At 43.2% G+C, this 25,744-nt stretch overlaps 2 protein-coding genes, 1 long non-coding RNA gene and 1 pseudogene across 7 annotated transcripts; all 4 read left to right on the top strand.

Annotated features, from left to right (window-relative positions):
- Positions 1–602: 602 nt before the first annotated feature.
- LOC127298394 (G-type lectin S-receptor-like serine/threonine-protein kinase At1g11300) lies at positions 603–4,473 on the top strand. The gene is made up of 7 exons (XM_071820497.1): positions 603–1,932; positions 2,062–2,163; positions 2,872–3,020; positions 3,124–3,331; positions 3,408–3,645; positions 3,725–3,875; positions 3,962–4,473. The coding sequence occupies exons 1-7, from the start codon at positions 603–605 to the stop codon at positions 4,262–4,264; spliced, it is 2,481 nt and encodes an 826-aa protein (XP_071676598.1). The 3' UTR covers positions 4,265–4,473.
- A 2,247-nt stretch (positions 4,474–6,720) lies between these two features.
- On the top strand, positions 6,721–12,362 carry LOC127302873 (G-type lectin S-receptor-like serine/threonine-protein kinase At1g11300). 3 transcript variants are annotated; one of them, XM_051333570.2, is made up of 7 exons: positions 6,725–8,106; positions 8,213–8,314; positions 10,697–10,890; positions 10,994–11,201; positions 11,274–11,511; positions 11,603–11,753; positions 11,865–12,362. In XM_051333570.2, exons 1-7 carry the CDS (start codon positions 6,777–6,779, stop codon positions 12,165–12,167), a joined length of 2,526 nt encoding a protein of 841 aa, XP_051189530.1. In that variant the 5' UTR covers positions 6,725–6,776; the 3' UTR covers positions 12,168–12,362. The 3 variants fall into 3 exon arrangements, with proteins under 3 accessions (XP_071676597.1, XP_051189529.1, XP_051189530.1); XM_071820496.1 differs by having other exon boundaries at positions 6,721–8,106; positions 10,994–11,511; positions 11,603–11,749; positions 11,865–12,045; XM_051333569.2 differs by having other exon boundaries at positions 6,722–8,106; positions 10,994–11,511.
- A 5,152-nt stretch (positions 12,363–17,514) lies between these two features.
- LOC127302875 (uncharacterized) lies at positions 17,515–21,252 on the top strand. Of its 3 annotated transcripts, none has more exons than XR_011745810.1 (3): positions 17,515–17,834; positions 17,936–18,238; positions 18,772–21,252. It is a non-coding gene; the product is annotated as an uncharacterized lncRNA (long non-coding RNA). The 3 variants fall into 3 exon arrangements; XR_011745811.1 differs by having other exon boundaries at positions 17,936–19,051; positions 19,289–21,252; XR_007853153.2 differs by having other exon boundaries at positions 17,936–19,537; positions 20,010–21,252.
- A 165-nt stretch (positions 21,253–21,417) lies between these two features.
- Positions 21,418–24,737, top strand: LOC127302874 (receptor-like serine/threonine-protein kinase SD1-8; annotated as a pseudogene).
- The last annotated feature ends 1,007 nt before the right edge of the window (positions 24,738–25,744 follow it).

The raw sequence follows: 25,744 nt of genomic DNA, 5'->3' as shown, positions 1-25,744 counted from the left end.
GGTGCTGATTCTTCATTCACTAGTTTAGCTATATCTATTCGAGAAAGTTGCTTTGGTACACCCAGCTTAAAATATATTGACATTTTGGTTGCAATTCAATTATGTGGATTATTACTTTTATAAACATATGTATATTATCACTTATCTTTTTTTAATTAGAAGGGTCCTACAGTTTACGGTTGATCACAACTAATAGATAGTGATTTAGCAGTCCTAAATCTGCACGACTCGGTAGTTATTGTGTGAGTGCGCACCTACATTAGCTGGTGTACTTGTATGTATACGTACTGTACTTTATATGTCTAGTCAGAAGTGACCGTGGCATCCCAAGTTCCGACGTGGACAGGTGAAATGTAAACTCGAAGTGAGTTGACTCCGAAACCAACCCATCTAGAATCTCAGAACTATATATGCCTTATCCAATCATCTCCCGTGATGGAACATTCGTGGATGCTGCGTCTGTGGAGACTTGTTTTACTTGTTGTCTTGTAGACCAAGCAGGTTCGATACAAGTACCTGCTCCCATAAAGCAGCATCAATATATAGCTAGCATCTTGCTAGATATATAGAACCTAGTATTAAGATTTTAGGCTGGTCCATCGATGGATTCGCCTGTTCTAGTCTGCTGCACTGCGGCTCTGATCATTCTATTCCTACCGTTGAGCGTTTCTGATGACCGGCTTGTCCCTGGCAAGCCGCTGTTCCCCGGCAACACCATTGTCTCGGATGGTGGAGCTTTTGCTTTGGGCTTCTTCAACCTCTCAAATTCCACTCCAGCCAAGTTGTACCTTGGCATATGGTACAACGATATTCCTGAGCTTACCGTTGTGTGGGTTGCGAACCGAGAAACTCCGTCCACCAAAATCACTTCATCTACACCGATGCTCTCCCTCAACAACAACTCCAATCTTGTTCTCTCTGACGGTGGCGAAGGTGGACGTGTCCTTTGGGTGACAAGCACCATTGCTGCTATACAAGGATCGTCTCCCCCAACAGCGGTGCTTCTGAACAATGGCAACCTCATCATCCGTTCACCAAATGGCACCACATTGTGGCAGAGCTTCAACCACCTGACCGACACGTTCCTTCCTTCCATGAAGCTTGGGTTCACGGACGCCAACGAGGAGCACCTGGTCTCTTGGAAGGGCCCCAACGACCCATCACGAGGGAGCTTCTCCTACGGCATTGACATAAACACTTCCCTTCAGATCTACCTTTTGGATGGGGTGCGTCCAGTGGGCCGTAGTGCCCCTTGGACGGGGTACCTGGTTACTAGTTTCCGCACATACCAGCAGGGGAATGCCAGCACAGATGTTATCGTCTACCTAGCCGTCGTCGACATCGATGGGGAGATCTATGTAACCTATAGCCTCTCCGATGGTGCACCGAGAACCAGGTACGTGCTGACTTACTCCGGAGACTATGAACTCCAAAGTTGGAGCAGCAGGACATCAGCTTGGGCTATACTTTGGAAGTGGCCGTCTCCAGGGTGCAGCCGCTACGGATACTGCGGCCTGAACGGATACTGTGACGACACTGAGGTTCCCAAACCAACATGCAAATGCCTTGATGGATTCGAGCCGAGGAGCATGGAGGAGTGGTCTCGTGGTAGATTCTCTACTGGGTGCCAACGGAAAGTTCCACTTCGGGGGTGCAGCGACGGGTTTTTAGCTTTGCCAGGATTGAAGCCACCAGACAATTTTGTGCTGGTCGGAGGTGATAGAAGCACCTTTGAGGAATGTGCAACAGAGTGCACCCACAACTGTTCCTGCATTGGGTATGCTTATGCCAACCTGAGCAGCGGCAGGTCCAGTGGCAACATGACGAGATGCTTAGTTTGGTTCGGGGAGTTGGTTGATACGGGAAAGGTAGGCGAAGTGCTTGGCAGCGACACACTCTATCTCCGGATTGCGGACATAGATGCAATAACAGGTACCAAACCTCAGTTTTTACATCCTTTCCCCACTTGTTTTGTCATTTCCCCCTCTTTCTCCTACTAGTTTTGTTTTTGCTAACATCCCTCTGGTTCTCTCTCTGATGTTATATATATGTACTGCGCAGGAAAAAAGACAAAGAACAACCCACTGAGGATTGCACTTCCAATACTAGGAGGTAGTGTTCTGGTACTCATATGCATCTCCCTTGCACGGTTAATATTCAAAGGTACGTTTACTTGACTCTCCCTAGGAAAATGTTAGAATTTCCCACCTAACAATATTACCAATTCAATAACCTAAACACAGAGTTCAAGTACCATGATATATCCCAGGTCCAAAATTATTCTAAACAACTGAAATATTTTAAGTTAGATGAAGTTAACTTCTTAGGTGGTTTAGTGGTTTAGCCACAACATGAGATATGTTTTGCACTGTAACAATACACGATATTCTACTTACAAATAGGTTGGAGTCTACACTTTAGAGTCTCTACACGTCAACCATAGTGGATGTCCGGATTCTCAAGCAATCTGGTTTATGGATAGTGAGGGTATGGAAAACTAGAGCGCATGCCCGGATGGTGAAATGGACTTTGGTGTTGTGTGTATTTCTCTCACATGGGAGAATAGATGTGGGATTTCTAGAATGTGCACACCAATTATTTTATCTGATAGCCATATCATCTGCCTTGTAATCTGGCATGCTAGCACACCACACATGTCTCGTGGTTTATTTCCTCTTGTTTCGTGAGTTTGTAAATTAAAGGGAAAGTATGAACATCGCCACTTCTTAGGGGACATTATAATTATTTTATTTGTTATGTTGATGACATGTCTATTATATGTGAAATGGATAAAAGATTCTAATGACTATAACATTTAAGGAGCAGGAAAGAACAAAATATGGAGAAATCACAATAATATAAGACTGGAAGGTATGAATACCTCAGATGAACTTGGGGAAGAAAAAACTTCCCATGATCAAGAATTACCATTTGTAAGATTAGAAGAAATTGTGTTGGCAACCCAAAACTTCTCCGAGACATGCGTAATTGGACATGGGGGCTTTGGAAAAGTTTACAAGGTAACACATTCACTATGCAGTTTCTCATTATTTATCCTAAATATGGAGAGTTGATTCACTCTCTTAATTTCAAATCTCTAATCTTTGTATTATATTATTCTAGGGAATATTAGGAGGTCAAGGAGTTGTAGTCAAGAGGCTAAGTAGAGATTCTCAACAAGGAACACCAGAATTCAATAATGAAGTAATTTTGATAGCCAAATTGCAACATAGAAACTTGGTTCGACTTCTTGGATGTTGTGGCGAAGGAGATGAAAAGCTTCTGATATATGAGTATCTTCCTAATAAGAGCTTAGATGCTAACCTTTTCGGTACATATGCTAATAACACAACATGATATCCAAAGACAACTCAAAGTATCTTACCTTTCATGTTTTCATTTTACAGATGAATCAAAGAAATTGTTATTGGATTGGACTACACGGTTTAGTATAATAAAGGGGGTTGCAAGGGGGCTTCTGTATCTCCATGAAGACTCAAGGTTGACCATAATTCATAGGGATCTAAAAGCTGGAAATGTTTTGCTTGATGTTGATATGAAACCCAAGATAGCGGATTTTGGTATGGCAAGGATCTTTAATGATAACCAACAAAATGCAAATACCCAACGAGTTGTCGGAACATAGTAAGTATGCATTGTAAAATACTGATTTATTTTGTAAACCCAATTCCCTTTAAATCTTATAGTTGAAATGATAATTCAGTGGCTACATGGCTCCTGAGTATGCAATGGAAGGCATCTTCTCTACCAAGTCAGACGTCTATAGCTTTGGCGTGTTAATACTGGAGGTTGTAACTAGTATAAGGAGAAACACAGATATTCAAAGAATGGGCTTCCCTAGTCTTACAGTCTATGTAATAAGTACATAAATGGATCAAATTCCTGCAGCCTTTTATAGATTGATAAACAAAATTAATACCCATATGTTGTTTTTCTTCAGGCATGGACTATGTGGAAGGAAGATAAGACCAAGGAACTGCTAGACTTGTGTATCATGGATACTTGTTCACCTGACGAAGTTCTACTTTGTGTCCATGTAGGACTCTTGTGTGTCCAGGAGAATCCTGATGATAGGCCGCCCATGTCATCAGTTGTGTTCGTCCTAGAGAATGGAAGCACCACACTTCCAGCACCCAAGCGCCCTGCCTACTTCGCACGACGAAGTGCTGAAATGGACCAAATCAGAAATGATATTCAAATATCCGCGAACAGTTTTACACTTACTGAGATAGAGGGGCGATGAAATTATAATTCTTTAGCTTTAAATGTACCAAAGTGTTGTTAACTAAGGATAATCTGGCAAAGAGGAAGTGGAAGGGGTGTACTAAGTGTTGTTTTTGTGGTGCACAAGAATCCGTTGAACACCTTTTCATAGCTTGCCCTTTTGCAAAACTTGTTTGGCGCATGGTATATTTCGCTTTTAATCTCCCACCTCCAACTAATATTACCAATCTGTTTGGCAACTGGTTGAATGGTGTTGACAAAAAAGCAAAAGAACGTATACGCATTGGTGTATCGGCCTTGTGCTGGTCAATATGGAGATGTAGAAATAATATTGTGTTTAACAAATCAAATTCTTCACATATTTTGCAGGTACTTCATATGGTTGTGCACTGGGTGCAACAATGGGCGTTACTACTCCCCCAAGACCAGCGAGTGTTTATGGATACTGGATGCACCCATCTCCAGACGGTCGCTCAGGATATCTTGCCCCAGGCTGGTTGGTGTCACACTAGTCGACTACAGGATGCTTAGTTGGCTTAGTTTTCAAGAACTGATGTTCAGATGGTTGATTTATGTTGCAACCATGAGTGATTCGTGAACTTGTATTTTATTTGTATACTGAGTACTGAAGTTTTAATAAAGGCCGTATGCATCACCACGATGCAGAGGCTGGGGCTTTCCTCCCCTTTTCGAAAAAAAGAAAAAAAAACCAAAATGTTTTTTAAAAGAAAATTTTGATGTACAGTAACTATCAAAAGGTTGCCTTTGTCAACAAAACGGCGATGAATCCTGTGTTTTAGAAGTTACTATCTTCGAAAATGTCTCTCGATTTTTGGCCTTGATAGCAGTCTCAGTTAAAATAATTATAATATGAGGTACTTTCAAGAAATTGCAGGATTCAAATAAAAAACAACCTCAATGAAAGTGAATTTTACAGTATTTACAACTGATTAGGTGATGGTGTATCCTTTTCTGCCGTTCTTGCAGTGGGGTTGGGGTTTGATTACTCCTAGTTCCTAAACAATTGATAGGAGGGCCAGACAATAGGGTGCAACAGACATACCTCCAGAATATTACATTCATATGCAGATTAGAAGTCTAAGCTGCAAGTCGCGTCATATGAAAAACAGTACTCCGAAGCCGAACTACCAAAACTTCATAACATGTTTTGCATTTTTCAATCATCTGCTTCCACTACCGGAGCTACTCTTAATGTTTCAGTCGTTCTCGTTCGTCACAACATTTTCTGCTTGTAACCAAGGATCGATGAAAGGCACCCACCATCAGTATCCTAGCTAGTTAGTAATAGCACAACGATTTTCCCTCAAAGACCCCACGCTACATCAGCACGGTAATTCTTATCTCTGGTTTTTCTGCGTGTCCAAACGACCGCCTTATCTGAGGTTAGGCTGTAACGCAGTATCCGGTACAATGACATTCCAGAGCTCACCGTGGTGTGGGTTGTCAACAACACGAATAGACAAATGCTCTCCCTACACTGCTCCTTCACTTTTTCCGCTAAGAACCATGGGGAGATGATCGTCTCCTTAAAGATGAGGTGAGTCCCCTCCAACCAGTTGGTGTGCTTTGATTGGTCTCACTTCCGAAACTTCTGATGCACTGACGGTGTTGTGGTGATCGAGCATGAAGCTAATGACGATATCCCTGCGTATTCTTTGACTGTTTGTGAGCACATTTTGGTTATCCTACTCTGAATTTGCGTGCATGCATGGCAGGTTTGCTGAGGTTCTTGTGTGTAAACTCAACTTGTTCTGCATTTTATCCTGATTTCAGCTGCTAGGCACGCATAGCCTCGGGGACAGGTGCACAATGCGGACGAGCTCGACATCGATGCCGGTTCGAGCTACCCACCGAAGGGGTCACACTGCAACTACTAATGGAGTTCAAGATGGTAGTCGTGCTGCAAACGACGGCGCTACACACAAGAGGGCAGCCATGATAGAAAACATGCGGATCCGTTGAGAAGAGGTTGTGTGTGGAAATGGCCCTACCCAGGACCAGGAAGAAGTCCTAAGTGGTACTATTTTTAAGTACTCATGTATTATATTTTTATAAAAGAATTATTTCTATTTCCTATATTTGTATTTTTTAATTAAACTGTTCCGCCGTTTGACCAGGGTATATTTCCCAAGATGACGATGCTTCGATGGGGATAGCTGAAATGTCAGCTCAGAAAACACACGTTGCTCGTACCAGAAGTCAAAAGCTTTACATTTTTCAATCACCAAATTCACTATCTATATCCTACGTGAGTGCTGGAATAATGGATGGTTGATTAGTTAGAAAACTAGCAAACAGTCAAACACCAATGCGGTTGTTGCTTGTAAGACCGGATCGATAGTTCAGAATTGTACTTAACTGTAATCAACGGCATGTCAGCATCAACGGCAAAGCACAACAACAACGAAGTATAGTACGCGCGGCTGGTACGACTGCATGAAGTCGATCCTTACCGCAACTGGTACATATCTGGTAGGAACTGCAAAAGACATCGGCCTAGCTAATCGATCATGGATTGGCTGGCTGTCACCTGCTGCACCGCCGCTCTGATCCTTCTGTTCCTGCCGTCGTGCGCGTCACAAGACCGGCTTGTCCCCGGCAAGCCGCTCTCCCCCGGCGCCACCATCGTCTCCGACGACGGTTCCTTCGCGTTGGGCTTCTTCAACCCCTCCAACTCCTCCGGTACACCGGCAAGGCTGTACCTAGGCATATGGTACAACAACATCCCCGAGCTTACCGTGGTGTGGGTCGCCAACCGGGAAACTCCGATCACGAACATCACCACACCGGTGCTCTCCCTCACCAACAGCTCCAATCTGGTTCTGTCGGACGGGGATGGTGGTCCTGTCCTTTGGACAACAACAGGCGTGCCTGCTGCAACGAGCTCTACCCCAACGGCGGCCGTGCTTGAGAACACTGGCAACCTCGTCATCCGGGCACCGAACGGCACCATGCTATGGCAGAGCTTCGACAACTTGACTGACACCTTCCTTCCCGGCATGAAGATCCGGATCAGGTATGACAAGCGCACCAACGGTGATCGCCTCGTGTCATGGAATAGCCCCGTCGACCCCTCGCCAGGGCGCTTCTCATATGGCGGCGACCCAAACACGCTTATCCAGATATTCCTTTGGGACGGGGCACGCCCGGTGGCTCGCACCGCTACATGGACAGGATACATGGTGAAGAATGATCGCAAGTACCAGCAGGATAGCACCGGTGCGACCATCACCGTCTCCCTGGCCGTCGTCAACAACGACGAGGAGATCTACGTCACCTACAACGTCTCGACCAACGCCCCACACACTAGGTATGTGGTGACACACTCCGGTGATTACCAGCTCCAGAGCTGGAGCAATATCTCGTCGGTGTGGTTAGTCCTGACGAAGTGGCCATCCACGGAATGCAACCGGTACGGCTACTGTGGTCCATACGGCTACTGTGATGTGGCGGTGCCGACATGCAAGTGCCTCGACGGCTTCGAGCCGGCGAGCACGGAGGAGTGGAACAGTGGTAGATTCTCAGCGGGGTGCCGCCGGAAGGAGCCGCTGCGTGGGTGCGGCGATGGCTTCTTGGCCTTGCAGGGTATGAAGACGCCGGACGGGTTTGCGCTCGTCGGCGAGAACAAGAGTACTACATCGGAGGAGTGTGCGTCAGAGTGCGGCCGCAACTGCTCCTGCGTGGCGTACGCGTATGCCAACCTGGGCGGCGACAAGTCTGGGGGAGACGTGACAAGGTGCTTGGTGTGGACCGGGGAGTTGATTGATACGGCAAAGGTAGGCGCAGATACCGGCAGCGACACGCTCTATCTTCGGCTTGCAGGCTTGGATGCGGCAGCTGGTACAGAAGTTCTCTCCTGCTACTTCTTTTGTCTTATATGACATCTATTATTCATGGGTAAACCATTATTCATTTACCTTTCGTGGTTTATGTATGTATTGCACAGGTAACACAACAAAGATCAACATAGTGAAGATTGCTCTGCTAATTCTAGGAAGTGGTGTTCTAGTACTCATATGCATTTCACTGGCATGGTTAAAATTCAAAGGTATGACCAGTTTGGCTGACTCTGTACTTGACCACTGAACTTGTAGTTCATCTACTACAACAATGTACCCCCGATCGACTAGGAAATCTACAAACACCCCTAAATATGTAAAACTGGAGAAAATAACTCTTTTGGTAGTAATAAGTTAACATATTGGTTTCGTTTCCCATCCTTGCATAAGCTAGTGCCACTCTACAAATACTCCATTCGTCTTAAAATATAAGTCATCTTTAAATTTCGCTGGTCAACAACTTAGTATAACTTTAATTATTATAAAAAATGAAAGAGATTTGCAAGAAGAATGAAACATACCATTTATACATTCTGAAAGGATATACCTTTATATATATTAGTGGTCAAAATTGTATATCAAAGACACAGTGGAAAAAGTGTGCCTTATATTTTAGGACGGGCGGAGTACTCAGACTTCGATATATAGTCCGGAAAACTAGAGAAACCTCAAGTGGCGGCGCTGTTATGGATATGAGGTGTATTTGCCTGCGCACACATATTCTATTTTTTTCCAGAAGGGGACCAGGGAAATCCTCTTTGCATTAGTTGCTGCACACAACCATATTTATTAAGGAGATACACAGCTCAACAAACGTATCAAGAAATACATGCTGCACTTATGTAACACAGATATGTTTGCTAGATGACCAAACATATTGGTTGACCACATTTTGAGGTACTGTCTCCAAATGGTTGGACAAGAGTCTAGAGATAATCACACTCCCAAAGGGTGCAACAAAGACCACGTGATAAGGATCAATATGATCTCAGGGGGTTTTAGGCCCAATGTCGTATGGTGTTCGAGATTGATGGTAGATATATTCAAGATCGTTGAGCAGACTAGAACTTATTCACAAACAACACAACAGATTCTTCCGAATCAACAACCAAAAGGAGAGATATTAGTGTCCACTGAGACGAGACGTTTTTCCTGTATATTTTGAACTCAGAAATTTAAATTCATTTTCTCAACGCACACCTCACAAATTTATAGTACAATTAATATACTATGGGGATGTGCCCCATGGAACCACTTCATCCGTCTACATATGGCATCCAACACTATAAGGGCGGAAGGCCTTCATGCAAAGAATCTTTTCACAACCAAAATTTCAAAATAAGTTATCTTTTAAACGGTTGATCCAATTGATTACCCATCTTCACCATTGGGTTTGTCTCAACGATTATTTCAAAACAAGATCCCATCCTAATACGTTATATTGTCATGTTATGGTAGTGTTGCTATCAAGTTAATAGTAGACATTAACCACCCAAATAACACACAATTTCCAAATAATTTTACATGTTATTTGTCATAGTGTACATGTCTAGAGATTGAATATTTGATGCACTCCATAAGCGTAAAATATGACATTACCATCATGCACGGCTTACATTGAAGAGAAGAGAAGTTCGGAAAATCTGTTAACCATTTAACTTTGATCTTGTAAGAAACTTGAGTTTACCTGGTGACCAAGTGATATAATATGTCAACTAGGATCGAAAAAACATTTCAAAAATGTACAAGAGATCTAATATCGTGGTCTCGATGCAATAAAACCAAGCATTAACATGGATCTTACTTTTAACTTACGATTTAAGAGATAAAATATTTTAAAGATTGAAAACACGAAAGCAATCACGTGGCTACCTATATGCATGGTTTTTTTTGCCGTGCCCACAAAAAGCTAATTTATGGCACATGCATTTATTAGCATGGTCCTTTAATAATATTAATTGTCTCTAAACAACTTAATATCAGGTAATAATAAAATAAAAAGAAAAATAAATCAAAAATATTATCTAATATCTTGGCAGAAAGCAAACCAAACAAGCTATACTACTATTTTGTACACCTTGTCTGATTAAGCTAGCCCATGCCCTTCAAGGAAACAAACATCACGGTCAATCTCCCCTATGAAATCCATCAACAACTGGTGTACATGGCGAACAAAAGTAGCATTAAATATCAAACCAATCTGATATTGTGCTAGTGCAAGGTTCTTGGCTCCTTATTTCCCTGGTTCAGTGGTCTATCTCTTCCATGCCACCATATTCCAATTGCAAAGTAATTTGGCACGCCAACAACTGTAGCGTCTACAATAATAACAGGATTGCTGAACTTTATATCCTCACACCACGGCAATATTTTATGAACATCAACAAATATATGAGGTGCCACATCACCACACACGTATCTAATATGTAGCCTTGTGGATTTACATGGTGGCTCAAGTGCCTTCGTAGGTTACTTCCTCTAGTTTTGTTAGTTTGTAGCGGGTATATTAGATGTATATAAAAATTAATATAGGTTATTATGCCTACTATATGCTCATTAAATAATAAATGAGTAAAACATTATGGAAGCAGGCAAGGATAGAAAATGGAGAAGGGACAGGAAGATAAGAGTGGATCGTGTGAGCACTATCAATGAGTCTGGGGAAGAAAGCCTTCCCTATGACCATGAATTTCCATTTGTGAAATTAGAGGAAATTGCTCTTGCAACCCAAAATTTCTCAGAAACATGCATGATTGGACAGGGTGGCTTTGGTAAAGTTTACAAGGTAAGACATTAAATATGCTATTTTCTATTATTCATTCTAAATCAACATGATTTTATTGTTTATATGTAAAACCCAATCTGATATTTTCATTAAATATCTCCAGGGAAAGTTAGCTGGTCAAGAAGTTGCAATCAAGAGGCTAAGTAGAGATTCTCAGCAAGGAACAAAAGAGTTCATGAATGAAGTAATTCTAATTGCCAAATTACAACATAGAAACTTGGTTCGACTTCTTGGATGCTGTGGCGAGAGAGATGAAAAGCTCCTAATATATGAGTATCTGCCTAACAAGAGCTTAGATGCTACGCTTTTTGGTATTCGAATAACATATAGTACTTTCCAAAGACAACTCAAAAAAATACTTCTAACACTTGTTATTTGTATAGATGATTCAAGAAGAGTATTGTTGGATTGGGCCACACGGATTAGTATAATAAAAGGGGTTGCAAGGGGACTTATGTATCTTCATGAAGACTCAAGGTTGACCATAATTCATAGGGATCTCAAAGCTGGAAATATTCTGCTAGATGGAAATATGAAAGCCAAAATAGCGGATTTCGGCATGGCAAGGATCTTTGGCGATAACCAACAAAATGCAAATACTCAACGTGTTGTTGGAACATAGTGAGTAACCTTGTGAAAAAAATATTTTTTTTTACCGTTGATGAAAATTGAATCCAATCTGGTAACTCTTGTGAGTGAAATGGTCAAGCAGTGGTTACATGGCCCCTGAGTATGCAATGGAAGGTGTCTTCTCTACCAAGTCTGACGTGTACAGCTTTGGTGTGCTACTACTAGAGATCGTAACTGGTATACGGAGAAGCTCCAGCAGTGAGACCAAGGGTTTTCCTAGCCTAATTGTGTATGTGAGTACACACAAAATTTCTCTTAAGTTTCAAATTTATAAGTATATCAGATATTTATCTTTTTCTCAACAACCTAAATAAAAAACTTAATGATTTTTTTGTTTGTTCTAGTCATGGAGTATGTGGAAGGAAGGGAAGGCCGAGGAATTGGTAGACTCATCTATAATGGATACTTGTTCACCAGAAGAAGTCTTGCTTTGCATACATCTGGGACTCCTGTGTGTCCAAGAAAACCCTGATGATAGGCCACTGATGTCTGCTGTTGTGTTCGTTCTAGAAAATGGAAGCACTACACTTGCAGCCCCCAGTCGCCCTGCCTACTTTTCTCGACATAATATAGAGATGGAGCTAAATAGAGATGATATTCAAAACTCTGTCAACAATATCACCCTTACGGAGATACAAGGGCGATAAAATGCTTCTAATATAGTGAGAAACATTTTGTGACAAAGAAACACAATTGTCATGCATGAGGGCCTCTTCTAGAAGATTTGGGAAACATAGGAACAGGAAAGATGCAAAATTGAACGTCATGTCCCCTTAAATCCGAGCTTGCACCAAGTCTGTTGTATTCCAATCCTCTTAATAAACAATCCATGTTGATTTTTTTCCAAACATCATACTTTTAGGATGAGTATCAATACAGTCACACTTCGTGACAGATGCTAGTGATCTCGGATTGCTCTATTTATGAAGCTCAAATGTTGCAATAGAAAAGAACATTGTTGGATCCAATATTATATGTAACATGCGGTCATGATTTTACCTAAAAAAGGATGAGGAAATATTAATGTGGAACAATCATGACAAAAGTAGCAAATGTCACATAAACTGAGTTGCCTTTTCTCAGTTTCTGGCCCAAGAACTGATAATCCTTGGATGGTACCTATTTAGCCAGAATTCATTTCCTACATGAAAATGTTCCACGAGGCAAACTCTACCAATATTACTATATACTCCTTTCATCTCAGAATAAGTGTAGTTCTAACTTTTCTGGTACTAACTTTATCGGTGTTTTGCTTCAGTTCCCTCCCTCCACTCACTTCCAAACTTTGGCCTCACTTTGTATATAAAAGTTATAACATATATGACTTCAAATTTGTATACTATAAGAATATATTTAAGAGGATTCTAATGATTCTAATTTAGGGTCATAAATGTTCCTGTTTTTTCTGACATAGTAAAACTTCAAAATTTTTTAACTTCGGACAAAAGGTAAAAGTACAATTATATGTTGACAAAGGGAGTACTGCTTATACATCTAGTACGGCAAACTGAAAACTTCATCAGTTCCGTTGATCACTAGTAGAAATATGGTTATTGGGGACCGACTAGTACTAACTTCTCAACACTATACCACATTACTGGTTATTAATAGTATACCGTAACTTTTGGCCTGGTACGCTAGTACTATCCGTGACTTCAGCATGCAACAAAAAGAGTTAATGGCAGCGTGGCCTAGCCTGCACGCTAGCGGTGTCGCGGGTGCGCTCGTGGACACCGGGATTGAGACCACCCAAATTTTTTGGTTCGGTATGGGGCGTCAAGATGTTCCCTACAATCCCCTAATGCATGGAAAACACACAAACAATTTTACCCAGATCCAGACCAGTCTTGCGAGCTAACGACACTACGTCCCGCTTGTCTGAATTATAGTGGAGAGTACGAAGAGTAGAATGGTGATCACGAGTTGCCAGGATAAGCTCATCGAACTTTCTCTCCTGATAGAGTTTGCTTGGTTGTGAAGACTCACTTCCTTAGATAGATCTCTGAACCCCTTCTTTCACTGTCTTGGCTCCAGTTTTATACAGCGGGCATACACCGAGGTGTTTCGTCGGGAGCCGTACATGCGCCCCTACATCTTGGTGAGAGCTTGTTCGCTCCTTTTGCGCACTGAAGCCTCCGTAGCAAAGGATCTCCTACTTCCAGCTCCCATGGTCGAAAGTGATAACTGTGGTAGCAACATTGCCTTTGCTGGTACCAAGCCGACCATATAGCAATTTGGCATCTGATATCTTCGAGAAGTCGATGTCATCAATTCTCTGATCCCCTTGCGAGTCTTCGTCGTAGGCGCCATATCCGTGGTGATCCATATGTGCATTCTGTAGGCGTAGGGCTGCCTAGCTTGGCTCCATAGACTAAGAAGAAATGCATCTCGTCTATTGCTCGGCTCGGCGTGGTGCGCAACAACCATAGAAACGAAGGTACTTGATCGGCCCAATTCCTTCCGCAGGTCTGAAGTTTGTTGAATGTCTTATTTTCTAATCCACGCCATATCTCTACATTGGCATGCTCCGCCTGACCGTTGCTCTGCGGATGTGCCACTGAAGTGAAGTAGACCTTAGTACTTAACTTTTCCAATAATCTGGTCCCCCTAAGGCTGGACGTTCGGGGCAAGATCTTAGCTCGACCCAAGCTTTTCGCGGCTCGGCCCGAGTTGAGCTCGGCTCGCAGTAGGAAGTAACCAAGTTGAGCCCAAAAACTGGACCGCCGCGAGCTTTTGGCTTGTCAAGTTGGGCTTTGTCCAGCCAGAAAGCTCGCTATATTTATTTTAATGAATCTAGATTGAGGATGGAGAGGATTGGGCCTGTTACTATGGCCCTTTTGCTGTCCAAGTGCACATGGACCTAACTCCCGGGTCGCCCCCGCCTGGGCGATCTCGGAGGATCCAAGCCGCCGCCTCCTATCCGGTCCGCTCCTCTCCGGCCCCGCCTGGCCGCTGCTGCCGCCCTCGCCGGCGGCGGTGGCGGCACCCTCTCGCCAAAGGCGGCGGGCTGGGGAGGGCGCATACGGCTTCGCATCTGGGCGTGGGGGCGAGGTGTCGGCGGGTCTGGGTGTTCTGCGGTGGAGGGTTGTGGTGGGCGGCACAGAGTTGGGGCGGCCGACGGTGGCTAACGGTCGCGGCGGGGTCCCGGTGGCAGCGGCGGCTTTCTAGGCCGCTTTCGCTGCTTGGGCTGATCCCGCCCGACTGTAGCCGAACAGGTTGTCTTCCTCGGTTGCAGCACTTCTCCTCCTCTGCTGTCGGCCGATGGCGTGGGGGCTGGTGGCGCGGCTGCTTCAATAAAGGTGGTTGTCCTAGGGTTCCTCCTGCGCAAAGAGGAAGATCTGTCTGAGCGGGTCCTTTTTTCATCTGGCCGGAGTGTTGAGTTCCGGAAGGCACCACCGGGCGAGTGTAACAGTGCACATATTGCCTAGAGTTTGTCGGACATGGTGGTATTCGGTCGTGCGCATCCATGCGTTTATTCCGTCCGTTTGGTTTCGGGGGGAGCGACACGAAGCTCTGCTCTTTCTTGCCATACAGTGACATTGGTCCTGGGTGAAGTAGAGGCGAGATTATCATGATGGCCAGATTTGGAGGTCTAGCAATGGAGGTCAAAGTCTTTGCGCTTGTGAGGAACTTGCTTGGTGTTCTGGGCTTACGGCAGCAGTATGAAAGTGGAGGCGGCAACACAGGTGAAGTTCAGTGTCCTTCCATTCAGGATGAAAATCCAAGGTCTGGCTTTAATTGGTTGTGCCTGGCAATGACCTTGTTGAAGGCATTGTTTTGAATGTGCGGACTATCTTTAGGGTGAAAACCTAAGATCTTTGATCGGGCGACGACGGTGTTGGTGCACCGTTCCTTTCTTGGATGCGTCGGTTTTGAAGAGTCTGGAGTTCAGGTGTTGTCATGGTGGTAGTTGTATTGTTGTTGCTAGTTCCGGAATGCTGTGGCGGAACTCTTTTTTCTTAGTTTTTTTTTCTTTTCCTTTTTTCGTTGTGTGCCGTATTGTCATTAGGACGGTGCGTTGTTGCAGAGGCTGAGTGTAATTGGTATCTTCTGATATTAATTATTTCCTTTATTGAAAAAGAGGAGATGAGGGGGCTCGTTCTTTGACTTCATTTTCTGGCATCGCTAGGATGCAGCCCCTCCACCGCCGTAGGTTCTCACCGCTACCACCTCCGACCGCTCTAACTCCCCCCCCCCCCGTAAGCACCCGTGTGCCCGTGCTCTTGCCCATGGGGCTGCTCTAGAACGCCCACAAAAACGCACCAGAGACACCCTCCATGCTCCTGCTCGATAGTCCTTTGCCATGCTGCTCGCTCCGGCTGCGAGCTCCCTGCTCCGGTACGCTGCTCGCCCTCGTGACCCTGCCATCTACGACGCTCAGGTCGCTCCACGCCGCTGCTGCCGCTGCCATGGAAGATGGACTCACATGGCAGCGACATGTGCGTGCTTGGCTCACGAGCTGCACCAATCTAGACCGAGCTTGACAGAAGCTCAGGCCGAGCCCAATTTTCCAAATAATTTGCCAAACGAGCCAGATTGATCCGAGCTCAATTTGAGTGAGCTAAAGTGTGGCTCTTACCGAGACCTGGACCGAGCCAGCTCGTGCCCAGCCTTAGGTCAGCCCAACAATCTGGTTGGAGTTCCGCTAGTTAACAAAATAATGGCAACGGAGGCCATCAATGACGTCAATCGCACAAACACAAACAAACGACGACCCATTTTGCCAAACTAGTCAACTACCATCACTTACAGAGGAAATATGTTCCCACTACTATGAGAGAAGCAGACCCAAGACAGGGATATTCACTTTGGCTCATAGGAGCATTTGCTCCCATTATGTGAATCAACATTTCGAAGAGTCAAAAAATTCTAAAATAAAATTTTACATGTACATCTACATATTTTATGTTCGTACACAAGTTTTCAAAAAAAACTAAAAAAATTTGTGGCTCCTGTAAAAAAGACAAATTTTGATGCTGTAACATGACTACGTATAGGACATTTTTTTATCTTTTTTGTACACGCCACATAAAATGTTGTTTCTCCACAAAAACTTGTGCACTAACATAGAATGTCATGATGTACACCCAAAAAAATATGTCAGAATTTTTGCTATTTTTAAAATTATTTTAAAATTATTTTGTATAATGGGAGCATATGCTCCTATGAGCCAAAACGCCTCCTCCAGACAGGACACCTCTGTAGAGGAAAGGCAATTCTAGATGAAAGATAGCGCTCCAAACGAAGGTGTTGCACGAGAGGGGGGGGGGGGGGGGGGGGCAGGATATGCGGAGGGGATCCGAGAAGGAGAAGAGGTCGTTGTGTATGACAATGGCGCTACTGAGGAAGAAGTCTCTAGGCCGTAGTTCTTATTACTACTATGTTTTTATTTTATATATTTGTTTTTGGTTTGGATTCAACCGTTGCGGCGTTTGACCAGCCGAGTTCACACGTTGACAATTCTCGGACGTGGACAGCTGAAATGTCAGCTAGAAAACACTCTCAGTTCATACCAGAATTCAAAGCTTTACATTCTTCAATCATTACTTTCGCTATCTGTCGTACGTGAGTGATGGAATGGTTCACTGATTTTGTCTAGATATTGCAAACAGTCAAGCATTGATGCAGTACGTGTTGCTTGTAAGACCAAAGCTCGGTAGTACAGTAGGATTTTTCCACGCATGTCAGCATCAACAATAACGAAGTACAACAGCGAAGCACAGCTGACCGGACCAGCAGTCCATTACAATCGATCCTACCTGAACTGCAGGCTCGTACGTAATCACCATCACCATCACCATCACCATCACCATCACCACTACTATAAAAGAGGGAGAGAGTCCCATCCAACAAATCGTGGTCATTAAACCTGAATATCTAACGTCTGAGATCTATTCCGTGTTTGACGGGCGGACAACCCCCTCCTCGCTAATTCCCCTACTAACCCACGTTTAGGAATTATCGGTTTTCATCTTTAAAAAAATGGAACTAGCGGTTTCTTTCTTCGTTCCCCGTGATGTCGCCAGCCCCATCGCCCCCGTATCCCTCCCGCCGTCGCCGCCCTACCGGCCCTTCCCGGCTCCCTCCGCATCCCTCCCAGGCCGGAGACCGCCGAGCCTCTTAACTTTCACCCCTCACCATCGCCGCCGTCGCGCTGCCTCCGTCCGGCACGAAATCCAGCCCGCCGTTCTACAGCCGCCCCGCATGAGCACCGAGAAAGCCTACACGCCCGCGCCAGCTGCCTCCTACACATCTCCTGCTCCACATCTTCCCTGTAGGCTGCAGTTCAATGACGCGGTGCCGCACCACCTGATGTATGTTTTCACATTTGCTCACTATTACTATTTGGCTTTTGGATATGTACCGACGGTGTCTAAAAGGTCCACTCCGTACAACGGATTCCTGGAACTTGCAGGGGATAGCGTAAAGTTGGTTCATACTATATCTTCTCATTACATCAATCAGTATTCTATATTGCAGTCACAAAAAGAGTCAATCTGTATTGAGTTAGAAGGGACTCATGAGTCATGATGAAGAAGAGTATTAGCAACAAGAAGATAGCGCAAGGCACCAGGGGTAGCATTCCAAACCCAAGATACAAAAATGAAGAGGGGGAGCACGTGGGCGTGCGCACACACACACCGGGATGCTAAGCCACACCATCACACCACGCCCAGTTATCCAGTTTGACCTTAACACTGCGGCAAAAGCTACTAGAGTGAGTACATTTTCTCCTTTCAGATAACCCTGAAGAAATTATTACTGGGACACTTGATTCGGAGTCTGCACATTCTACCTGATGACATGCATTAGTGAAAACAATATGCTCGATTGTTTAATTGGTAATGCTACTCTAGCAGAAAACTCCAATTATTATTTTATTCGAAAATGCTAATTTAACTTGTGATGTTGTCATATTCGAATACAGTCTGGACATTTTTATTCGAAAATGCTGATATGTTTGATATATTAGAATTAGCATATGAATGCAGTTTTTTCATTTGTCCCAAAATTTCAGAGATGATCCGTGAAACTTGTCTAAAACTCTCAATTAGTTAATTATTTTGAACTCTGCAATCTCTTGACATTTATGAACTTGTCTAATGACTAAATGTAGCCAGTTCTAGGATATGGTTATGTCTCAATTTATCTGAATTCTAAACATGCATGGTAGGAGTGTTTATTGCTTAAATATGATATACCATACATGCTTTCTTGCTTCCCCATATTCAGTGGTATTAGTTTTTGCAGGATTTAGCTGCTTCTTGTGGTTCAAGAGTTGTTTTGTCTACAATTGCTACAGCCCATGGAAAGATAGTCTATGTACTGTTATGTTTTATTGACCTTAGAGGAATAGTACATCTAAGGGGATCACCTAAGTGGAGATGCAGATGCACAATCCTCACGTTTGCCCCATTTGTTGGTCAATCATTACCATTTTTTCCCTTTCAGTTGATACAACACTTTAATAAAGCTTTGTGTCACCAAGCTATCGGACTGGTTCCAGCTATAAGCAAAGAATGGGAGATATGTAAGACCATTAGCATTCCTACTTCTCCTTGCCTATATCTATGGCTGTAAATAAGTTCTTTCTTGCACTTGATAGCTATAAATAAGCTAGATGGATGGAATATTAGTTTCCTTTGTGTTTAATTGAATATTGGAATGAGACAACACTTGCAGGATAAAATAATAAAATTGAAATTGAAAGCTTGCTTCTACTGAAAAATATATGCTTTACTAATTGTGTAATGCACACCAATTTCAGGGTAAGTTCTAGCCTGAATTGATATATCCACTCTTCACAAAATACTGGGAAATCCAAGTATTTTAACAGCAAAGCTGGTTTCTCAGATTGCTACGCGAAGTGTCCTTTTTTTTTCTTTTAATACATGCATATTCGCCGGTGGCTCAATTCAAGAACAATGCTCTACAACACTATCGTGGTTGCTGGTGGACAAGTGGAGAAAGAGCTTACTCTGAAGCCGCATTTTTTTCATCGTTACGAAATCTTCAGGTATTTCCCAGTTCACTAAATCATTATTTTGAGAGAAGCAAGAAAAGAATTGTGCATATCATTGTATATTTCGGTATACTAGAAAATATTACATATATGTAGAGGGGTCTACATTTCAGAGAGAGAGAGAGAGAGAGAGAGAGAGCGAGAGGGAGGGAGGGAGGGAGACCTTGGTACTGGTAACTTTATTCAAATGGAAAATTTATATGTCTCCTGTATTCCTCGTAGATCATATAGGAATTTGATTTATTAAAGGCATGTTCTCCACAATCATAATTTTTTGTGATTGCATCACCAATGGTGTGTATGCAAAATGGTTTTTGCAACATCATTGCATTGTATTGGCTTCTGGTTTATATACAGATGTAAAATTACCCATAAAATTATATGAAAAGACCATTCACATTATGTTTTCTAACTTTATGCACATTTAAAAAGATATGGCGAGGTAACTGATTGGTATCTTTTTCAGAAAAAGCATCTCATTAGATATCATGTTTTTACATGGTTACAATGGATGCAAATTCAATCAGGTGATCATGTATGCACGAGTCGAGACAACGACGTCTATATGGTTGGTTCATGTTGTTACATAGCATTATTACATAGAGATCAAGAGCAGTTTCTTACTGGGGCAATACAAATAGGAAGAAAGGAATAAAATGTGTTTTGCCTCCAGTTTGGCCATCGCCGGCGCTACAACAATTGTTGTTTGGTATTTTCACGCTTCTGGAGCATCTAAATCACGTGGAATGTTTATTTCTCTGCAGCAGTGATATGAAAAAAAATGCTAGCATTCACAGGTTGCACTAGATCTCTCTGTCTCACCAAAAATTATGCTCTTTGTGCCATGAAAACACTATGTTCCCTGTACTAGATCTGCTTTAAGCATACTACCTATAAAGTTATCAGTGTGGTGATGTAATTAGTGGTTGCTTAGACAGAGAAAGAGATATTTACATCTTTACTGTTTTTTACTGCACATCTTTACTGTTTTACATCAGAGTAAATGGTTATGTACTTGTCCTTACGAAGCATGGACTAATGCCCCTCCAGTTATGCATTTACACGACTGATGCATTAGTTAGTTTTTTACTACTTTGGTTAGGTTTTTAATAAGTTTTGTTTATAGCCAAATGGTGTGGCTGACGAATTAGTTAACTGGTACTTGTCCAGGATAATGGCCAGTGATCTGTATATCCATGGAAAAGCGAGGTTTTATAAGTATATTTGCGGTTGGCCAGATGCAGCAACTAACATGTTTGGTTTTTTGGAGCTTCAGTTAATGGTTTGCTATATGAAATGAGAACACATTCCTTGCTTATCACACTTAAAAAGATTTTCAGTCGCTTGTACTCTTGTGAAATGCTAGGCCATTATATAATGCAAAAAAAAAAAAAAAATGCACCGCTTCATACAATCTGCGAGACTGCAATTTTTTGCTTGAATGTATGTGCCACAGCCAACACATGCTGCTATAGAAGACTCGAAGAAAGCTTATAAGAAGCGGTCAAGCAGAGTATAGTGGGAGCCTCCTAAAAGAGACTTGAGCAAAATTATTCCATCATTTGTAAATAATCTATCAAGTGTGATGAGCAGTAGTAGCAAGATGAGTAACAATGCTAAGATATATTTTGTTTAGTTGACTCACTTGAATTTTTTGTGACATAATTGGTATTGTAATTCAATACTAGGATTTAACAGTTTGAACAATGTTCATTGTCTTTCAGTTTCATGCATATTTTCCATTTTCGTGTGCAAACTAATAACTATGAATTGTGTGATATGTACGATAGTTTGGAACATATTTTGTGCGTGTCATTTGGCTAACAGAAACGTGCTTCGCACGTGCAACTTTACTAGTGCCGAATTAAGGACACATGGACTCGTTGTCTCTCGCATGCTGCACTGCGGCCCTGGTCCTTGTGCTCCTGCAGTTGAGCGCGTGCGACGACCGGCTTCTGCCCGGCGAGTTGCTCTCCCCCGGTGTTACCATCGTCTCCGATGATGGCTCCTTCACGTTGGGCTTCTTCGATCCCACCAACGCAAGTACTCCGGCCAGGTTGTACCTTGGCATATGGTACAGCGACATACCGGAGCTCACCGTGGTGACGTGGGTCGCCAACAGGGAATCTCCGGCCACGAACAGCACCACACCGGTGCTCTTCCTCACCAACTCCTCCAATCTTGTTCTCTCCGACAGCGATGGTGGTCCCGTCCGTTGGACGACAGACATCGATGCTGCAACGAACTCTTCGCAAACCACGGCAGTCCTTCTGAACACCGGCAACCTCGTCATCCGGTCAGAGAACGGTACGATGCTGTGGCAGAGCTTCGATCACCTGACTGACACGTTCCTCCCGGAGATGAAGTTACGGGTCAGGTATGGGCGCATGGCATGAACACCGACGCAAATCGCCTTGTGTCACGGAAGGGCCCCAATGACCCCTCAGTAGGGCGCTTCTCTTACGGCGGCGACCCGGAGACGATCCTCCAGGTATTCCTTTGGGACGGGGCGCGCCCGGTGGCACGCACAGGCCCGTGGATAGGTACCTGGTGAAGGCCGAGCAGCAATACCAGCAGGAGTCGTCCCTCATCATCTACCTAGCTGTCGTCGCCGGTGCCGAGGAGATCTACACCACCTACACCGTCTCTCTCGGGGCCCCACCCACCAGGTACGTGGTGACCTACTCCGGTGAGTACCAACTCCAGAGCTGGAGCAGCAACAGATCTGCATGGGTTGTCCTTTCCAAGTGGCCGTCCCTCGAATGCAGCCGCTACGGTTACTGTGGCCCCTTTGGGTATTGCGACGAGACATCAACGCCTCTCCAAACATGCAAGTGCCTCGATGGTTTCGAGCCGACTAACATGGAAGGGTGGGACAAGGGTAGTTTTTCGGAGGGGTGCCGGCGGAAGGAAGCACTACAAGGGTGTGATGATGGCTTCTTGGCCTTGTCCGGGATGAAGTCGCCGGACAAGTTCGTGTTTCTAGCGAACAGGACACCGGAGGAGTGCGTGGCGGAATGCGTACACAACTGTTCTTGTGTAGCGTATTCTTACGCTAACCTGGTTAACGGCAGTTCCGGGGATAACGTGACGAGGTGCTTGGTATGGTCAGGGGAGTTGGTTGACACGGGCAAGAATCTTGTCGGCAGTGACACCCTCTATCTCCGGCTTGCAGGCTTGGATGCACCATCTGGTACCAAAACCTCTATTTCTCCCTCAAGTTTTTCGTTAAACATATTATTTCATCTAGCATATTTTGATGGTATATGCATGTATGTATTGCACAGGTAAAGGGACCAAGAGCAATAGACTTAAGATGGTACTGCCAATTTTAGGAAGCAGCGCTGTGGCACTCATATGCATCTCCCTTGTATGGTTCAAGTTAAAAGGTATGTTTAATTACTAATTATACAATTTGATGCATGACTACTATAAGGACATTCGGGAGGCAGAATCTTCTAATTCACTCCACGATGAACATATCTACAATAACAAATAAGATGTGGAGTCCACATATATTAACCACACCTCTCTCTATCCAAGTTGTCACTAAGTTTATCCGTGGTATATGCAGTAGTTTTGCGGGTTCAAGGATTGAAAAGTAGATGGGCATATATGGTCAAAGGGTTAAAATGCTCCCTTTTCTGATTCATAAATCTGTAGTGTACTCGTTGGAAAACTAATGACCATAACATTGTTTGTGCAGGCAATAAGATAAATTAGAAACAACCGAATATAACACCAAATGTTACTGGAGCATCTTATGTACTTGGGGAAGAAAATCCAAATCGTGATTATGAACTTCCATTTGTACGGCTGGAGGAAATTGCCCAAGCAACACATAACTTCTCCGAAACATGCATGATTGGACAAGGAGGATTTGGCAAAGTTTACAAGGTAGCTAGTAAAATTAATTAGTAATTTGTCATAGTTTCCAATGAAATTGCCAAGATTCAGTTGTTCATATAGAATACAAATCTAAGATTCATCATAATTTTTTAGGGAATGTTAGGTGGTCAAGAAGTGGCGCTCAAGAGGCTAAGTAGAGATTCTCATCAAGGAACTATAGAATTTAAAAATGAAGTAATTCTAATTGCAAAACTGCAACATAGAAACTTGGTTCGACTTCTTGGATATTGTGACGAGGGAAGTGAAAAAATTCTTATCTACGAGTATCTGCCAAACAAGAGCTTGGATGCTACCCTTTTTGGTACATATTCTAATGAGACTAAATCATTTCCAAAAAAAAACTCAAAAACATGTGTTGCTTACATTGGTTATTTTTGTAGATGATTCAAGAAAATTGTTGTTGGATTGGGAGAAACGGTTTAGTATAATCAAAGGGGTTGCTAGAGGACTTCTTTATCTCCATGAAGACTCAAGGCTGACCATAATTCACAGGGACTTGAAAGCCGGAAATGTTTTGCTAGATGCAGATATGAAACCCAAGATAGCAGATTTTGGTATGGCTAGGATCGTTGGCGATAACCAACAAAATGCAAATACCCAGCGAGTCGTCGGAACATAGTTAGTACCTTTTATACTACGTGGTCATGCTAAATTGTGAGCAAATTCAACTACCATATTGTAACTTATTTGAGTAAAATGTCTAAGCAGTGGTTACATGGCCCCTGAGTACGCAATGGAAGGCGTCTTCTCAACTAAGTCTGATGTCTACAGCTTCGGGGTGTTACTATTAGAGGTTGTAACTGGTATAAAGAGAAGCTCCAGTATTGAAAGCATGGGTTTTTCTAGACTAATACGCTATGTGAGTACAATCTGTTTTGTTGTTTATTAAATTTGAAAGAGGATGCATATTTTCGAGAAAAAAAAAGTTGCGTTCAAAACATCTAGAATGAGAAAACAATATAATTTTTGTTTGTTATTTCAGTCATGGAATATGTGGAAGGAAGGGAAGCCAGAGGAACTAGCAGACTCGTGTATAATGGATTCATCTTCACCAGACGAAATTGTTCTTTGCATCCAGGTAGGACTCCTTTGTGTTCAAGATAACCCACATGACAGGCCACACATGTCAGCTGTTGTGTTCGTCTTGGAGAACGGAAGCACCACACTTCCAGCCCCCATCCGTCCATCCCAGTTTGAGCGACGGAATACAGAAGTAGAGCAAACCAAAGTTGATACTGAAAATTCTGTGAACAATATTACTCTCACGAAGATACAAGGGCGGTAATATAGTTATCATGTAAATTCTTATCTGCAGTAAAACACTGCTTGTTACAGAAATATCGTCATGCATGGGTTGGTTGCAGGTTGTTATTTTTTATTTTTTATCTATTTTTTTTTAGGTTGCCAGCATAAGAAAAGTACAATTTATTATATTTAACCCAGAGTTTACCATCAACAATCTATCCCCACGAGTTGACTAAGGGACGTTGTTCTAGTTAAGGAATACTATTAGTATTGGTCTAGTGTTTTAGGAGTCCGTATTTAGGTAGATTTATTATTCTTGCATCTGAAATGTACTATATGTTGTAGCTTTGACCCTCCGGTAGTATGTTGTTCTTGGTGTACAATGTTACGAGAGTCCGGCTACAGTTTCCATACGTCATAGACTGTGCTGCAATATCTTGATCGACTTTTTTTCCGGTCTCATCGCTCCGAGCGGTTGCAATATTGGATAGATTTGTATGTTGTGGTTTTGTTCTAACTTAAAGAAAAAAATTGTACGAAGCTACAAAATTTTGATCATGAGTTTACATTTACTGAAATCAACCTCCTCCGTTAGATTTGTATCTTGTTAAAAAAAGGTTAGATTTGTATATTCAGCTGGTAGGCTTCAAATTGATCATGCAAGTTCCTGCCTAAATGTATAGTAATTTGTATCTGTTTTCTTTGCCGGGAAATGTTGGTTGAATCAAGCTAACAAAAAATTACTGAAAAGCATTGAAATTATAATTGTTTTAACGAAAATACTAACTGGTAACCTGTTCAACCAACCATCCGTATCAACAAGCAGTACACCACACCTAGATCTGGCGTGACTCGCGTGAACTGCGCCGCGACGTTGCAGAATCTGAAGAGAGAGGCGTCGTGCATGGACGATAGGCGCCGCGCGGCAACCATGCTGCGGTTGATGAACGCTCGACGTGGTGCGTGAGGCTCCGGCCGATGGTTCCGGTTGTGCCCTAGAGGCGGCTGGCGGCAGGCGGCAGCCGGCAGGTGATGTTGTCAAGTCCA

Source organism: Lolium perenne, chromosome 5 (genome assembly GCF_019359855.2).
Source record: "Lolium perenne isolate Kyuss_39 chromosome 5, Kyuss_2.0, whole genome shotgun sequence".
Lineage (NCBI taxonomy): Eukaryota > Viridiplantae > Streptophyta > Magnoliopsida > Poales > Poaceae > Lolium > Lolium perenne.
Note: the sequence above shows the minus strand (reverse complement) of the source record. Positions and strands in the feature narration are given on the sequence as shown.